The 17,578-nt window shown below is 45.1% G+C and overlaps 1 protein-coding gene across 14 annotated transcripts in view; it reads right to left on the minus strand.

Annotated features, from left to right (window-relative positions):
* Positions 1 to 17,578, minus strand: part of SIPA1L2 (signal induced proliferation associated 1 like 2) — a 220,274-nt gene that overhangs the window by 67,835 nt on the left and 134,861 nt on the right. For all 14 annotated transcript variants that reach the window (XM_089897410.1, XM_089897418.1, XM_030763503.2 and 11 more), the window contains exons 5-6: positions 10,657 to 10,831; positions 6,226 to 6,329 (exon numbers count right to left, since the gene is read on the minus strand). In XM_089897410.1, the coding sequence (XP_089753536.1) occupies positions 6,226 to 6,329; positions 10,657 to 10,831 (279 nt within the window). The remainder of the gene's footprint in view (positions 1 to 6,225; positions 6,330 to 10,656; positions 10,832 to 17,578) is intronic.

Below are 17,578 nucleotides of genomic sequence, written 5' to 3' on the forward strand. Positions count from 1 at the left end.
CTAGAAATAGTTTTAAAATTCTAGTTAATTTAACCACGGTCACAAAATGCACTTTGTAGAAAAAGTGCGGGGGAGGGCGGGGAACAAGGAGATTCATTAAGCAGGGGAAAACAGGGCTTCCCTGGTGGCGCAGTGGTTGAGAGTCCGCCTGCCGGTGCGGGGGACACGGGTTCGTGCCCCGGTCCGGGAAGATCCCACATGCCGCGGAGCGGCTGGGCCTGTGAGCCATGGCCGCTGAGCCTACGCGTCCGGAGCCTGTGCTCCGCAGCGGAAGAGGCCGCAACGGTTAGAGGCCCGCGTAACACAAAAAAAAAAAAAAAAGAGGAAAATAAAATCTCAAGCTCTCTGTAGAGAATAAACAAAGAAAAATGAACACCTGGGCCATCAATAGGATATCTGAATCTTTTCAGAGACTAAAGAAATACAGCATCTGGCAGGTTCACGGAAACATTCATTGTCAGACAGTAAACAACCTAAGTAATTCTTGGGCTTCTTATATAAAGGTTAGGGTTCTCTTCAGCAGTTAGTTATGTCTTGTTCTAACTCGTCAATGAAATTCTGTAGAAGTCGACTCCGGAAATGGAAGGGGAAAGGGCACGGCAGCCCATAAACCAGGTTGGCCCAGCAAGACAGCAAGGCAAGTTCCTGGTCACCAAGACGCCGCCGGTGCTATTTCGGGGATTAAGGAACGACGTCTTCTAGGCCTTTCCAGACGTGAGAAGCTCCTAACACTTCTTCAGTGCCAAGAGGGCCAACTCAAGAGTCTTCAACCGCGAGAGTGAGTTAATAAATATTGTATTAGATTTAGAGTCAATTCTGCTAACTTCCCGACACTTGATTCAAGCTGTGAGCCAGGAATAAGCTCTTGGTATGACGAGGAAAGTGAAACTGTGATTCTTCACCCAATTCCCTGACAAAAAACGTACAGATGCTACAGAAATAGCAACCTGTGGGTTTATCTTCAATTCCTTAAACACACTTCAGGGTTTCACAGGTCCAGTTTTAACTTCGTGCAAGAACTGAAAGCAAGTGGAAACAACCAACCTCCAGGCAGCTGCATATGCATCGAAAATGGCATAAAGTTGAACTTGGTTAGATCTACCAGCCTCTATGCAAATAGGTTAAATTCTTTGTTCAATTCTTTTTTAAAAAAACCTGGGAAGTTTAAAAAAAAAAAGCATGTTGCACCTAATTCTGGAGGAGAGGGGGAAAGAGGCTGCACCGTAACAAGAAGATGTGACGCGGCTGGGATGTCGTTCAGAAGTCGTCTCTCAGGGTCAGCGATGAGAAAGCTTAATTTGAAACTGGAGAAGGCGGATCTCCAGAGAGAGCTTCTTGTCTTAAGAAGCAAACATGTGAAAATGAGCATGATTTCAAAGAGAAAACCACATCGTTTAATGATTACAAGTTCTGAAATTCAAAGAGATGAGTTCAGAAGTGAGGAACAAAATTAAATGTATCCCCCTTTGAAAAAACAATCATAAATTCTGGATCTCAGTCCTTGGGGTATGGTCGGAAAGCCCCAGCAGTAGGAGCAGGGCTGACAAAGACTGGTCTGTCCTGATCCTTCCCGGATTCTGACCCCGTCACCCCCCTCCCCTTCTGGACAGCCACCCTATCCCTGCAACACGCCCACCTGTCTCTGCAGCAGGCACCTTGCGTTTGCCAACCCTTGCTTAGAAAGTGTCTCCCCTTTACACGGTGTGCTAGCTTCTCCTCCTTCAGAGACCGTCCTAACTTTGCACACTTGCACACAGAACATACACAAACACACATGCATGCACACAACACAGCCCCCTCATATTCTCTGTACTCAAAAGAGCATGTACCAGTGGTCAGAATTTTGCTCTCATTTTTAAGAGGCATCTATAAAGTTTCCTGTATAAAGACACAGAAAAAGTGAACATAGAATAGTAGTCTGACCAGCAAGAAAGAGGCGGAAAACCTACACACATTACCACATAAATACAAAAGATCTTGCCTCCTTTGCTTCCACAAAAAAGTGACCTCTAATTAACCACTGTGATCTCAGATCAGTAAGAAGAGTTCAAATTTAATTACCGTTTCAAGGATGCATTGCTGATTTACCATTCTATATAACCAATATAAAAATACTATATAAAATATTTTACCAATGGCAAGAGTAAAGGCACAAACCAGCTAAGCAAGACTGAATATTTTGGAAACGGAGGAACAGAAATAAACCAAGAATGCGGATTGTTAATGATATAATAACAAAGTGAAGATAAGAAAAGATTATGACGACACAAATGTTTCTCTTCTGAAACTGGGCAATACCAGCCCTTCTGCAAAGCAATAATTCTTATTATCTGGTATAAGTATACATTCTTCTTTCTGGCCTGGGAATAAAGCTAATCATGGAAAGCTGGATATGGCTTTGATGCTTCCAAAATATTCCAGATTACTATTTATAGGTGAACCCAAGAGCAGTCAGGACCTGGCTGTAGAGAGAGCACTTAATGAGATAGATTCCTCCAATATTTAAATGGCTCCTCAGCTGTACCAATTAGGGACTTACAGAAGTATGTACACAAACCTTTTAAGGCAGGGGCTGACCATCTGTCTAAATTATATGGAGAAGGGGTTCCAGCCTAGCCTAACAAGCTCTGTCCCTATTTCCTCTGTAGATATCAAGCCCATCCCTAGGCTAAGACCAGGATTCTTCAGATGGAATCTCAGAAACCCAGGGGTTTTGTCTTTTTCCTTAGGGACCTCCATGGAGCTCGGAAACCCCTTCCAAGCAGGGCAGTTCTAACATTACACATGCATTCACACACACACACAGAAGTTTACTGTGTGCCAGGAACCATGCTACCTTCATCTGTTTATATACTTAGTTTGTCTCTGCCAAAGTGAAGTCCCACTGATAACATCCCATGATGGCTTAACTACGATCTGTCTATAGGACAAGCAGGAGGGAAGCAGCCAGGGGAGATAGCCCTGGGAAAAGTGGACTGACTGACTGCCAAGCAGACCCAGAGAGAGACCTGGGGGATTTGATTGAAAAGGGAAAACACTCCAAGAACGGGCTTCCTTATCTGGCTACGTTTTCTTTGTAAGAGTCCAGACATTCCAAAGACTGAACTCTCTTGCAACTGTCATGGGCTCTCTGAAGACTTTTAATACATCTTGGAATCAGCTTTCAGCTTGATTTATTTTTACAAGAGCAAACACAAGAAACTGTATCTGATGTGGATGCATCTAGAACAGTGAAATAGTCACAAATACCACGGGGCTAATGAGGCCAAAGTCAGAGGCGCAATTCACGTACAGACCAGTTAACTTTGCTAAGTTGTGTGGCCTCAAACTGCAGTCATGAACCCGGATGGTCACTTCAGACACTTATGCCCTTGGTATTACCATAATCTGTGGGCACGGGTGGGGTGGGTGCGAGAGACGGCAAAGTAGCACCACCCGCAACAGATTTGGAAAGTCCGTGTTCCAAGACTGCACGGTGCCATCACTGATCTATGACCAGAATATTCTGGTCGTCGTTAGCAAAGTATTAAATGTCAAAGTAAAAATGATTTTCTGAAATTATTGATAAATTAGTCCCTTCCTTTCTTAACTATTCAGGCCTTAGCTTTTCATGATAGGTCTTCAGCACTGGGAACAGGAAGATAAAATGCAAATTAAGTCATCTAAAATACTTGTCCTCTCTATCTCATAAGTTATAAATTATAATAACACCTAAAACTTATTGAGCACACTCTGTGCCAGCACTATTTTGAGTGCTTTATACATATTAACTCACCTAATTCTAACTACCGTCTAAGAAGGGTTCATTCATTCATTCAACAAACGTTAACTGACTGCTCTCCACGTTCTGGGCAGTGGTTCTGTGTGCATACAACACTCCGTGAAGAAAGAGGTAACAGTCTCTACCTTCAGGGATAAAGGAAAATAAAGCACAGACAATTGTGCCCAAGGTCACAAAGCTAAGGAGCTGGGATTCATATCCAGGAAGGTTCTAGAATTCTTGCCCTTAAGAGCTACATTTTTCTGCTGAAGCTTTTTGCCAACCTAGGAGGAGGAAGCCTCAAAGAAGGCCCTAGAATCACGGAATTCTAACACTAAGAGGGAGATGCTATGCATCATCTTGTCCAAATACGCTCAGGTGTGCCACTCCTCCCCACTTCCAAACCCTCGGAAGGTATCTCAAAAATACAGCATTCTTCCCGTCTGAGCCTCGGTGTAGAGCTCTTTCTTCTCAGTACGGGGCTCCAAGCCCCCACTGTTGGCCACCTAGACCACATCCTCATTAGATAATTGTCAAATTTCTTGAGAGACTAAGAATCTTTTCCAAGGCCACAAGGCAAATGACTGACTACAATAAGTTCAGGATACAAGTCCAATGGCTCTTATCCCCCATCCTACACTCATCCCTGTTATACTGTGATTACTCGCCTACAGCCTACGTTGAGCATGTAGATTTCCCAATGAAACGCAGATAAGATCATGTATATTCTACACATAGCAGGAGCAATTAAAAAAGCAAAACAAGCAGTCTTCTACCTCTAATGCGTGGGCATAACATTCAATGCCACGGATTCTCACTCGAGATAAAAAAGGAAAACAAAAATGGAACCAACAAGTCTTTAGGCCACGGAGTTTGTAATATACAATCTCAATGTACAGGGATTTTTGTTTTCTTAATCTCCCATCTGGGAAGTTGAAAACACCCACGTACCTCACTCCCCACCCCCATCCTTCCATCCACGTTTTTATGTGCAGGACTTTTCGGGGAGAGTTTCAGTGAAAGAAACTCTGGTACAAAGAACTCATAAAACCACACTTTTAATTACTGTTCAATAGAAAGGGGACGGGGGAAGCCAGCTTTGAGTTCTGGTAACAGCAAAGTCAAGGGACTTCGAAATTTCAGAGGTTCCCCTCTGAGAAACAACGGAGTGGATTCGGAGTCCAGTGACTCAGGTAACTGGGGAGCTGGCAGGGCCTTGTGGGTTGAATGCTCCATGAGTGGGGTCCAAAGGCACTGGTTCTATTTCCACTAACCTACTGACAGAGTCTCTGGGCCTGAGTCAGCCCTACCAGGTTTCTCAGCAACAACTCACCCAGAGTTTAATTACTGGATGATCGCAAAAGTAACTGCATGGTCTAAAATTGAGCATCTTAACGTTGACTGAGTCTATATGGCATTATTCCAAATAAACGTTTGAAGAGCTAGAAACCCTTTAGTTTACAACATGTGTAAAATTCATACGTGTGACCTAGGGATTGTAACTCCATGTCATAAAAAACATACAGACGTGTGATCAAAAGACAGATCCTCTGAAGGTAATGGGCAGAACTCTGATTACTAGAAAACCCTGTAGAAAATACAGGAAGGACAAGGGATTGAGGTTAAGTATTAGGTAGAAAAAACCCATCTAGCAATTACCACGAGAAGAGGAATAAACAGAGGAGCTGCAGCCCCAAATGTGACAAAGCCGGGCTGGAGGTCAGGGGCCTCTTCTTCCTCTTGGCTGGGGGATCTAAGGTGGTTCTTCCCACCTGGGAACAGGGCAAGTGGCCTCGCTGGAAAAATGCACCCCTTGACTACCTTCATTGCATTTCATGAGCATTCAGAAAAAATGTAAAAAAGAAAGACAAAGTTCTCTGCAACAATTAAGTTTTATTCACATGACAAATGCTTATCGAGCAACTACTATGTAGTCCCTGGTGCTTTAATTTAGCGCAAGGGAGTGCAGTTACGTGACATCAGCAAAATTAAGTTTTCTAAGCGTGGAAACAAACCTTGCTTTAACTCTGCACTCACCCCAAATGTAATCAAACCCCTAAAATTAAAGAACGCCACGAGTGAGTTACAAGATTCTTTCTTAACAATATTTTCTAGAAGTTATCTACCCACACGCAGAAACGGAAGGTCAGGTTACATTAGTTGACCTCTTCTGTAATTAATACAGTTGACACTGCTTCCCATTAAGATTTTGCCTGGCAAGCAATCCAGGTGAGTGTGGAAGAGTTTCTAAGTTCTGTAAGAAAAGAGTGCAATAAAACTTGTGCCATAATAATCCCTTTAAAGCCCAAACACTTCCAGATGATAAAAGAGTCAAAGACTATGAATGCCATTCAAAGAGAAAAACCTACTGATTCTTTGCAAATTCGAGATACACTGATAGCATGGAAGGGCTGCCCTCGGAGGTGGCATCTGTTGTGGGGGTGGGGGGTGGGAGGAGGCCGTACCTGCTGCCTGTTGTTGGGCGTGTGTGGGAGCATGGTGCACACATGGAACATAAGCTCGTAGTCTTTGTACGTCGTGTACAGGGAATGCGTTCCTGTAGAATCAGCTGAAAACAAAGATTAATTGCAAGAACAAGTTAGGCCACTGCAGACTAGCAATTCAACACTTAGAAGGTCATTATTACAAAAGGCAATTCAACCGAAAAGAACAGACCTCCCAACGATAAAGGACCAGTGTCTTGGGGGTGGCCCCGCTCTCTCACTAGGCCCTGTTTCTCCCACTTTCCAGCCCACGCCTGCGGCCTGAGTTTTGCCATCTGCTCTCACCCAGGCGCTTTCTACTGAACGCGTGGTTTCCCCTCCCTTTTCTTCTACACTCTTGCCTTCGCAGTGCTAACTTAGATGACCCACATGGGCGAGATGCTGCTGCCACAAGAAGTACAGGTGAGCACAGGAGGAGGTGTGGCCTGGCGCCGGTCTGGGTGCAATTATTAGACGGGGCTGAGCTAACCAGAAGTTATCCTTGCCCCATCGTGTGTGTGTGCACGTGCGTGTGCGTGTGTCTACAGTTAATTATCAGTTGTTCTTGGGCACTTGACCCTCCAGAACCCAGAAAAATGAAACAGGATTGACTTCATATAGAAATGGGAATGAAAGATGTTAAGGATTTCTTCCCCGAATGATGGAAGTAATTTTCTTCTCTTTCTGACAGGCAATGCGATGATGCAGTCATATGACTAAGACCAGGGAGGATGAATGTGATCTCTTACTGCATATGATGCACTGATACATGTTAAAAAAAACTATGACATCTGAATCCCTGTTAATCATACAGCTATTCATCTTTTGAAAAGCAGAATGATTCTGTGCAAATTCGAAACCCATCTGTATTATCAACAGATTACCTCACTGAGAGTTTCAGACACCCAAACCAACAGTGACTATAAAACGTTTAAATAATAATTTTAGGACGGAGGTTTGAACCACTTTGCATATGGATAAAGACAAAAAGATAAATAGAAATTAAGATGTAAACAGAACTCAAGACTGCCCTTCTCAATCCTTGATCTATATACAGGTTTATCGTCTACCTTTTAAACAACAACAAACAATACTGTTCGATATTATTGAAAACAAAGTTTATTCCATTGTGTTTGTTGGGGAAACTCTAAGTAGTGATCTTGGGCTAACCTTTTTTTAATCTGAAAATTAAAATTTTTACTTTAAGAACATTAAAACACTTCACCTTCATGGGCATTTATTATTTTCTTTCTAAATCATGCAACATATTCTTATTTCCAACATTTATATCCAACTCAGAAATAGTCCTGAAAATCCTCTAGAAAAAAGTATTGCATACAGTTTTGTGCTGAGAGGTACTCACAGAAGGAAATTTCACGCCTAAGGGGAGTATGTAGAATGTTAATCTATGGATACTGATAAATTAACTTGCAGACGGTCAGAGAGGATATTCATCTAATAAGCTCTATATTATCCAGCCCCCATTTTCTCTTTTAGCTGTTCATTAAATGCATATTTGTTATTTTTCTTAGGACTTCTTAGAGAGTAATCTTCCATTTCAACTGTCTTGTCTCAGGATCTTAAGGATGAAACGTGGCTTTGGAAGTGAGCAGGCCGGTCATGATGGAATGACGACTGCTCCTCCCACGAAGAAGTAACACTGAAGGTCAGAGGATGAACTAACCCTGCAGGTTCAATGACTCCCCTCACAACGTAAGTTACTACGATGCTTAAAATTCAGTATGAGAAATGCTGACAGATATTTCACAGTCTGGTCAATGGGCTTCAGATTCAGGAAATCATAATGAAAAAAGAAAAACGCACTTTTAGGGGGAAGCGGGAGAAACACTCTCAAAAATGTGGTCATAATTTGTCTATCTCAAGTAGTGCTAAAGGACGAATTTCTAAAATTAAGTATTCAATATTTTCAAAGTTTTTATTTTAAACATCAGAAGGGTAATGCAAAAGGTCAGCTCAAGCTTGTTCAGGGGTTTGCTGCAAATATTTCTGTTCAAAAGGAGATACAGGGGGGCTTTCCTGGTGGCGCAGTGGTTAAGAATCCGCCTGCCAATGCAGGGGACACGGGTTCGAGCCCTGGTCCGAGAAGTTCCCACATGCCGTGGAGCAACTAAGCCCGTGCGCCACAACTACTGAGCCTGCGCTCTAGAGCCCGTGAGCCGCAACTACTGAGCCCGCGTGCCACAACTGCTGAAGCTCGCGCACCTAGAGCCTGTGCTCTGCAACAAGAGAAGCCACCGCAGCGAGAAGCCCGCACACTGTACCAAAGAGTAGCCCCTGCTCACCGCAACTAGAGAAAGCCCGCACGCAGCAACGAAGACCCAACGCAGCCAAAAATAAATAAATAAATTTATTTAAAAAAAAAAAGAGAGAGAGAGATAAGGGCCATCACGGCAGTCTCCGGTTTTATCATTCTCTGCAGCCAACCAAAGAAAGGCCGGCCACGGCCTGGGGGTCTATATTCTACTGGATAGCAGAGCACCTTAGCGGCTCACAGCGCCTCTGCTCCTACCCCATTTCATTCTGTACTTAAGAGAGGAACAACCCATTTTAAAGCTGGAAGGGACATCTCAGATACTCTAGCCCGAAACTCTGACTTTTCTTTGTGAAGAAAATGAGGCCCAGATTTGCCCAAGGTCCTGTGGGCAGGCGGAATGAAAACTGCAACACAACTCTCCTGTATTTAAGAAGGAAGATATTTTTTTTTGCCCACTTCATGAAAGACATACTTTTTATTTGACCACTCCATGAAACATAATTCTTAGAGACCTCCTCTCTAAAGGCATGCCATGATTTCTTTGCATCTCATAGAAGGTCCTGCTCATAAAAATAGAAGACTCGCTGATTATTAGAATCAACATATCAAAATCTTGTTCTGAAGTTATCATTTCCTTGTACCAAAGTACTTAGCACTACCTCTGTAACGTATTAAAGACGTCTCTCAAGCCATGAAAACTCCCAGCTGATGTCAATTCTATACATAGGAGAATATCTGCATTACCTCTGTTGTAGTTTTATAGAATGTACAGCTCAGAAGCTCTTAAAATGCTTCCCCAATCCACCCCACAGCAGAGGGACGGCAGGCATGCATAGCAATGAGTCCACGTTGGCAGTGGTTCTCCTGGAAGGACGTCCCTAAGGCTGGCACGCCAGCACCTCTAGGGGGTATGTGACTGTCTGTGGGCAAGGGGAGTTTGCACAGGAAACAGAGGAGAAAATCAGAAAAGGTCTCACTGATCCTTCTTAAAAGATGTGGATACTTGCGATGGCTGTCACAAATTATTTTCTAGCCTTAATATTTCTGAGGCATGAGCTATACACATTCAGCCTAATAGTCAAACTCCAACCTTGGCGTGTGTGGAGGACACACAGGGCCCGCATGTGAGCCAACACCGTGTCCAGGTCTTGCGATCTATCCTCTAAGTGTTAACTTTCAAAAACAGATCAAAACCCCAGAACTGATGACAGGCCACGCGCACCAAGAATGGCACCACCGGCGATCTAGGCAAGTATCTCTGATGGTCGCAAGGTGAGCGGGCCAGGGGCCGCAGGGGCTCAGGTGGCCTCCATGCCAACCCTGGCTCGGCCACACGTTGACCCTCCCCCAGGGAAGAGTCCCCGCCGGCCCCTCCTCTAGGGCTAGATGCCCCCCCAGACCTCCAAGTTCAGAATCTATCTGCTCATCCTTCATTAAAAGAGCAAGCGCTCAATTGCTTGACGATAAGCAGAATTTCCCCAGATTCACAAAATTATCCTGCCTGGTATTTTTACCAGGTGTGCTGAGAGCAACTAAATGACAACACAAATACGAAGGTGAAATGCTTCGAATTTATGAGGGCCATAAGGAACACGGTTACCTAAATGGAGAGACAAGACAAATTCACACATCATAGGAGGGGACCTGACTAAGGTTCTTGGAAAGCAGCATGCGTCAGCTTTTTCATCACTGCTTCAGCTCCCCAGGTAACATCGTGAAAACGGAAACAAGCAAAGATAAGGCCGTGAGCACGGCCTGAGTGGATGTGGTGATGTTTAGACTTTCAGAAATGAATGCGGGGCTCATCCTTGCTGCAGTGGGACAGGGTGTAACGGACAGGTGAGGTGAAAAGAAAGAAGAACGTATTAAAAGATTATTCACCAAACACCGGGGAATCTCTGCTCTTGTTACATGGGAACAAGAATTGACCCTTTGAGCTTATGAGAGACACAGAGCTCTTGAGAAATGTGCCCCCTCTGCTCATCTGAGGAAATCTCAACTCCATCCCAAATAAGCCAGCTCGGCTGCTGCAGGGGGTCAAGAAGGGGAGGGCTCGGGATCGCTAGCTTAGATGTCTGGGGGTGCGCCTACTTTTGGAGCATTAAATCTGTGCACACACAAGCAAGTCTGAAGCTTACTTTTATTGTCCAGCTGAGCCCGGTATTTACTAAATCCTTTCAGCCGCACCCTCTGGCCCAGCAGATCGAGGAATTCTTCAAAAGCTGGTCCGGCCGTCTCGTTGTTGTACATCTCCTCCTCGGTGCTCTGGCCGGCTCTGCAATACAGGATCCCGATCTTGTGCTGAAAGCTCAGCTGAAATGGGGCAGAAAGGGAATTACTCGGCAAAGAGTATCAGACAAGGACGCCTGAAACTAAGCAACATTGTAAATCAACTCTATTCCAATATAAAATAAAAATCAAATTAAAAAATAAAATGGGGGCTTCCCTGGTGGCGCAGTGGTTGAGAGTCCGCCTGCCGATGCAGGGGACACGGGTTCGTGCCCCGGTCCGGGAAGTTCCCACGTGCCGCAGAGCGGCTGGGCCCGTGAGCCATGGCCGCTGAGCCTGTGCGTCCGAAGCCGTGCTCCGCAACGGGAGAGGCCACAACAGTGAGAGGTCCGCGCATCAACAAAAAAATAAAAATAAAAATAAAAATAAATAAAAAAATAAAAAAATATAAAAATAAAATGAAAACAGAAAGTATCAGACAAGCTAACTTCCAGTAAAATTAAAATGACAAAGAGCTGAGAATTCTGTTCTCAGGAAAGCATGTCAGGACAATTCCCATAAGCTAAGAAGCAAAAGAATAAGCAGCTGTCACTGTACACAATACTCCAAATACATAACAAACCCAGAAACCCGAACATAACAGTTGGAGAAACGTCAGACACCCTAAGAAATATGATGAATGGCCTTGCCCATGTGGGAGTTGCCAGGTTTCCAAAATGGAGAGCCAGGTTCAAGCGTTTATTTAAAAATACAACTGTGGAAATATTTAATCTCATACCCTCTACACAGTCATGAGCATTATCTTCCAAGTTAGAAAGAGAAAAGGGCTGCACACTTTAAAAAGTTTTCCCTCTCTGGTTCCTCACGCTTTTCTGTTGTCGTTATTTGAACATTCATGGAAATATGAAAGACTGTAATTTAAAAAAGCAAATCAAATTCAGGTCTGGTAAGGAAATTGCGATATACGTATAGTGATAGAATAATGTTTTGTTTCCACAAAAGTAACTCTGACTCAACAATTACAGTCATTTCTACATTTTTGACTGGCTTGAAAACATCTGCTAGATATACAATAGGCCATAAAGAATTTTAATAGGAATTGAAGATTTCCTGCTGTAGCTCTATCTCCCTGTCTATCCCGTATTGTGCTGGAAGCTACCACACTGCTTTCTCCCAAGGCCAGGGAGAAACTGGATCCACCTTTACAGCTTTCGTATTTTCCCTAAAGAGGGACTACTTGTCACTCAGGAAATCAGGGCACTTCATCTTACTAGCAGCAATCTGAGCCTCCAAAGGCTGGCGGATTATCAGCCCTCTCTGATTCCCTAAAGGCATCCATCCGTAACACTGTTCACTTTTATTATCAGCTGTAAAACAGAGCCTTTAATCAAAACTCATAGCTGACTAGATCAGTAAAATAAGGTAAAATGGTACTCATTTCCCTTGAGTGGCAAAGTGATCACAGCAGTCTCATCCGGGTGACCAATGACAAAGTACAATCCAAGCAAGGTAGGGATCCGCCTGCTTGGGGCATCTCGGCAGAGATGCTAGGGGAAGCTCAGAGCTGGGCGGGCAGCCGACCGCCAGTACATTCTACACACATTCCACCTCCTGAGTGCTACGGGGGAGAGGGGAGGAACCAAACGAGACATCAATCACCTGTTCCTAATTGGACCGGATAAGCTACCTACAGGGATGGCTCCCACGGTGAGGGGTTTGGGGGGCGGGTAGAGAGCGCACAGGCCCCAATCACACAGTGAAGACAAGGATCCAGGCCCTGAATGTGGGGCTATGAGATGCTGGCCATAAGCTGTTAGTGTTATGAGCTGTGCTGTACTAGTCCTTTAGCGGCGTCAAGACAGAAAAAACATTTCTATTTGCCCAGGGATTGAGGAATAAATGTTTCTGATCAACTCAACTATCCAAATAAATGAGACACCACACTTAACGCAAACAGACCATCATCCTCCAAAAGCAAGGAGTATAATACAAATGTCTCATATTATTTCACTAATTGTTTCAGAACACTAATTGTTCTGAGGGACCCAGAAGACACTCCAGGATCTTAGAGTACTTTAGGAAACACTTGGGATTGGCAATTGTCACCACAGATGTGGATCGCCTTGGTGACTGCCAGAACTGGATAAATCCTCTAACGGGACCTCTACGAGACTGCTGTACCTCCTCGACACCATGATGCTTGGACCTCCCGCCTGCTGTTAGAAGCGGATTTCCGCTCTCCCCAGCTGTCCGGCCCTGGCCTCATGGAGAGTCCCCCAGAGATCCTGTGGAGTGATTAGCGGGCACCGGTACCCAGGGCCCCACGAGCCCCCGCCCACACATCCTCCACACCCAGCAGGGGCGGCCGTACCACCACCCACATCCTGGGAGCTCACTGTCCCAAGGCTGCCACCCTGTCTGTCCCCCTGCCTGCCGCCCCCCCAGAGCCCTGCCACCTCTCCTGGTGCCACCTCTCCTGGTGCCACCTCACGTCGCACCCCTGCCACACCTGCAGCTTGTCCCAGGCAGCCCCGCCATCCCCAGCAGGAAACCCTTCCTCTGCCTCTTTGCGGAGCAGGCCCGGAGCAAAGCTGTCTGGGGCCCCAGGGGTGGGGCCGCGGCGGCCCCATGCGGGTGGAGCAGAGCCTCCCTGGACCAGCACAGTTTCTCTCTGATTCCTGACTCTTGCGGACCTGATACTTCCTGTGGACTCAGGCAAAGGCCAAATTCCTGGAGAGCTGAAGCCCCCGGAGCTTCCCTGCTGAGCGCGGTGCCATCCGCTCACACCCCTCTCCTTCTAGCCATCGCAGACCAGCCTGTGTCTACATCCCAACTGGGAACAGGACTTGCTTTCTACCCAAACAGCCCTGGGCCCATGGGAATCAGGGGATGAGGCTAAATTAGACTTCAAAGCCCCCAGGTGTCTTGCCCCAGCTCCTAGAGCTCTGCTCCAGTGACTGAGAATAAACCACTGTGGCCTGTTTACTACAAGGCCTGTGATTCCACTAAAACAGTAAGAGGATGAGACACGGTGTGAAGGAAGAGACCTCTCTCACTCCAATCTCTTATAAACCTCACAAAATCAATGGAAATGCAACACCAAGGCTGACCCCCTCCTGCCCGTGGTTCACCAGAAAGCTGGCACACCTCTTCAGCCTGATCGCAGTTCCAAGGGGAGGACAGACTCCAGGTCCCCATGAACTAAAACCCCCAGTTCTCTCGGAACAAGGCTTTGTTTCTAAGCCCTCTACACCTCAGGCTGAGTCTAACCACGCCCCCGTCCCACTGACCTTCCTTTAACTGTTGTGATGCGAATCACAGCCAGTCCCACTGTCCTGGGGTGAACGAGGCCGGCACTTGGGCGTCACCACGGTCAAAAACTAAAAACACCCACTTGCCCAAACTCTATACTGCTCCCGTGCCCAGAGTTGGACACACAGACCCTGCACGGACAGGCAGACGATCCCTTGCCTCCTGGGACTGGATAAAAACTGAGTGCTCTGTTCCAAAGGCCAGAAGCCCCGTCATTATTGACAAGAAAATTTAAATTTAAAGGAAGGTGACAAAAAACAGAGCCTCAGAATGGCCTCGAAAATAAATTCAGGTGTGCAGGAAAGTCCTTCCACTGCATCCTCCCAACTCAACCACCTGCTCTAAGCGTGTAGTATCATGGATTTAGACCCGCTTGACTTCGTGTCAAGTAAACCTGGTACGTGAGTGAACATACATCTGGGTGAGGAGGCAAGAGCAGAAGGGGTGATTGGCTTGTGAACAAATTAATCCAAAGATGCCCTAATATTCTAAGTTAGTGAGCTGTCATAATGTATCTGAATTAATTTTTTAAGAAGTCAACCTAGTGGGGAAAGATAAATTAGGAGTTTGGGATTAACAGATACACACTACTATATATAAAATAAACACAGGGAACTATATTCAATATACTGTAATAACCTAAATGGAAAAGAATCTGAAAAGGAATACATATCTACGTATAACTGAATCACTTTACTGTACACCTGAAACTGACACATTGTAGATCGACCACACTTCAATCAAAAAAAAAAAAAAGTCAACCTATATAATCTTAGGAATTCACCTGTTATACAAACTAGGATAGTCTTTTAAAAAAGGAAAAAATGGTATCTTAGAGGTTGGGAGGTGAATTTATGTAGATAAAGTAGCAAAACTTTCAAAGTCCTGATTGATAATTACTTCCCTTATGATTCTCCATGGCATGGAGTCTTCCTGTTCAAAACATCTTACCAAATGCAAAGAACGGAATGAATGACCCGATACCCACCATATCTCCCACTGATACAACATACCTTGCGCAGAGCAGATAAACACAGTGACTGCCAAACCAGGAATGGATCCCAAACTCCAAGAAAGCAGAAAACGACAATATGTCCTTTAAAGTATTTTTTCAAGAGTAAAACCCCTTAAGACCAGTAACATAAAACTGGCCCATCCCCTCCCTGGGAAGATTTTCTATCAGGAAAGTAGATAAAGACAGCACTACCCAGAAGTGACTCACAACACCTCGACAGGTTAGGGCAGCTTTTAAGGATCCTTTGGAAACCAGGATGTTAGAAAAGCTGTCTAATATCTTTCAGAGATGAGCATAAATAGTAAGTAGCTCTTGCTGACGTAATATGGAAATGAGATACCACTAAGAGTCGGGGGGCGTTAAAATGTCATATTGTACACCATTATGAAAGTATACCAGAGTCAAATAAACATAATCTCAAAAGAAAAAACACATGAATACAGTCAGAGCTCTAATTGTACTGGTGTGCTTAAAACAAGCACCCAGTTCTCAAAATTAATTCATTGACGTCAGATTGTTAACAGGTGTCCATTCAAAGTACCTGAAGGCTTAGTTGAAGAGAAATTCCCTGGCAGAGCCATTTTTATAACCTTCACTGCTTCCCACCGGCCCAGCTCCTGGACCTGTCCTGCCGGACAGACATCCCAAGAAGTGTCTGCTTCATTCTGTGAGGAGACAGTCACCTGTGGCTGCTGTAACGTCTCTCAGGGCTTGGGCGTCAGGATCCAGGCTGGGGAACACAGGGCCACCTGTGGACTCCTCCACAGCAGCCTGAGGGACCAAGCACCTCATTCGCCAGGCACCTGCTACCCAGCAGGTGAGGGACATGTAATCAAGGGAGAAGCAACAACACACCAGAAACATAAAGGGATGAAGACCACGGGGGTCGGCACCTCTCTTCCAGACTCTTCCATGACACGGAAGTGAATGTGTAACAGAGCAGGACCCTATGGGGCCTTCCCAGGACAGGCCCCTCCCCCATATCCTCTGCTCTAGCTCCTCACTGAAGTACCCAGATAACAGACCAGATAACAGTATCTGACGCCTATTTCCTGAGTTGTTTTTCAGATGCTAAAACCACCCCCAAATGGAAGAAATTACTTGATGATCATGAGCACGTAGCTCCCAGACCTTCTGGTGCCTAAGGACTGACCACCATCAGCCAATCAGAGAACTGTGCATGAGCTGATCACAGACCCTGGGGTTCCTCTCCCTCACCTGGCCTTTAAAATTGCTCTGCTGATCAAAACTACAATGAGGTATCCCCTCACACCAGTCAGAATGGCCGTCATCAAAAAATATACAAACAGTAAATGCTGGAGAGGGTGTGGAGAAAAGGGAACCCCCTTGCACTGTTGATGGGAATGTAAATTGATACAGCCACTATGGAGAACAGTATGGAGGTTCCTTAAAAAGCTAAAAATAGAACTACCACACAACCCAGCAATCCCACTCCTGGGCATATACCCTGAGAAAACCATAATTCAAAAAGAGTCATGTACCACAATGTTCATTGCAGCTCTATTTACAATAGCCAGGACATGGAAGCAACCTAAGTGTCCATCGACAGATGAATGGACAAAGAAGATGTGACACATATATACAATGGAATATTACTCAGCCATAAAAAGAAACAAAACTGAGTTATTTGTAGTGAGGTGGATGGACCTAGCATCTTTCATACAGAGTGAAGTAAGTCAGAAAGAGAAAAACAAATACCGTATACTAACACATATATATGGAATCTAGAAAAAAATGGTTCTGAAGAATCTAGGGGCAGGACAGGAATAAAGATGCAGACGTAGAGAATGGACTTGAGGACACAGCGAGGGAGAAGGGTAAGCTGGGACTAAGTGAGAGAGTGGCATGGACATATATACACTACCAAATGTAAAACAGATAGCTAGTGGGAAGCAACCGCATAGCACAGGAGATCAGCTCAGTGCTCTGCGACCATCTAGAGGGGTGGGAGAGGAGGGGTGGGAGAGGGAGGGTGGGAGGGAGACGCAAGAGGGAGGGGATATGGGGATATATGTATACGTATAGCTGGTTCACTTTGTTATACAGCAGAAACTAACACACCACTGTAAAGCAATTATATTGCAATAAAGATGTTAAAAAAAAAAAAAGAAGAAGAAGAAAAAATGCTCTGCTGAAACCCTTCGGGGAGTTTGAGGTTTTTGAGCACAAGCCACTCATTCTCCCTGTACTGGTGATTTTACAATAAACGCTGCACTTTCCTTCACCCAAACCCGGTGTCAGGAGATTGACTTTACTGCACCTACCTGCAGGTGAGTGGACTCAGGTTTGGTTCGGTGACAAATGCTGTCCTTCCCACCAAGCCCTCCTGAACTCTGAGTCCCTGGACCAGCAGCGACACACCCGCTCTGTCCCTCCATGACAACAGGATTTCCTCAACTGCCTCATGACATGACCATTCTAAAAGCGCTTTACCAGTGATGACCATGATGAACTCTTCTGTGGGATTTTAGAAGCCAACTGTT

The sequence above is a fragment of the Delphinapterus leucas genome, chromosome 16 (genome assembly GCF_059928025.1).
Source record: "Delphinapterus leucas isolate spDelLeu-1000000601 "Yukka" chromosome 16, BTC_Dleu_Yukka2, whole genome shotgun sequence".
Lineage (NCBI taxonomy): Eukaryota > Metazoa > Chordata > Mammalia > Artiodactyla > Monodontidae > Delphinapterus > Delphinapterus leucas.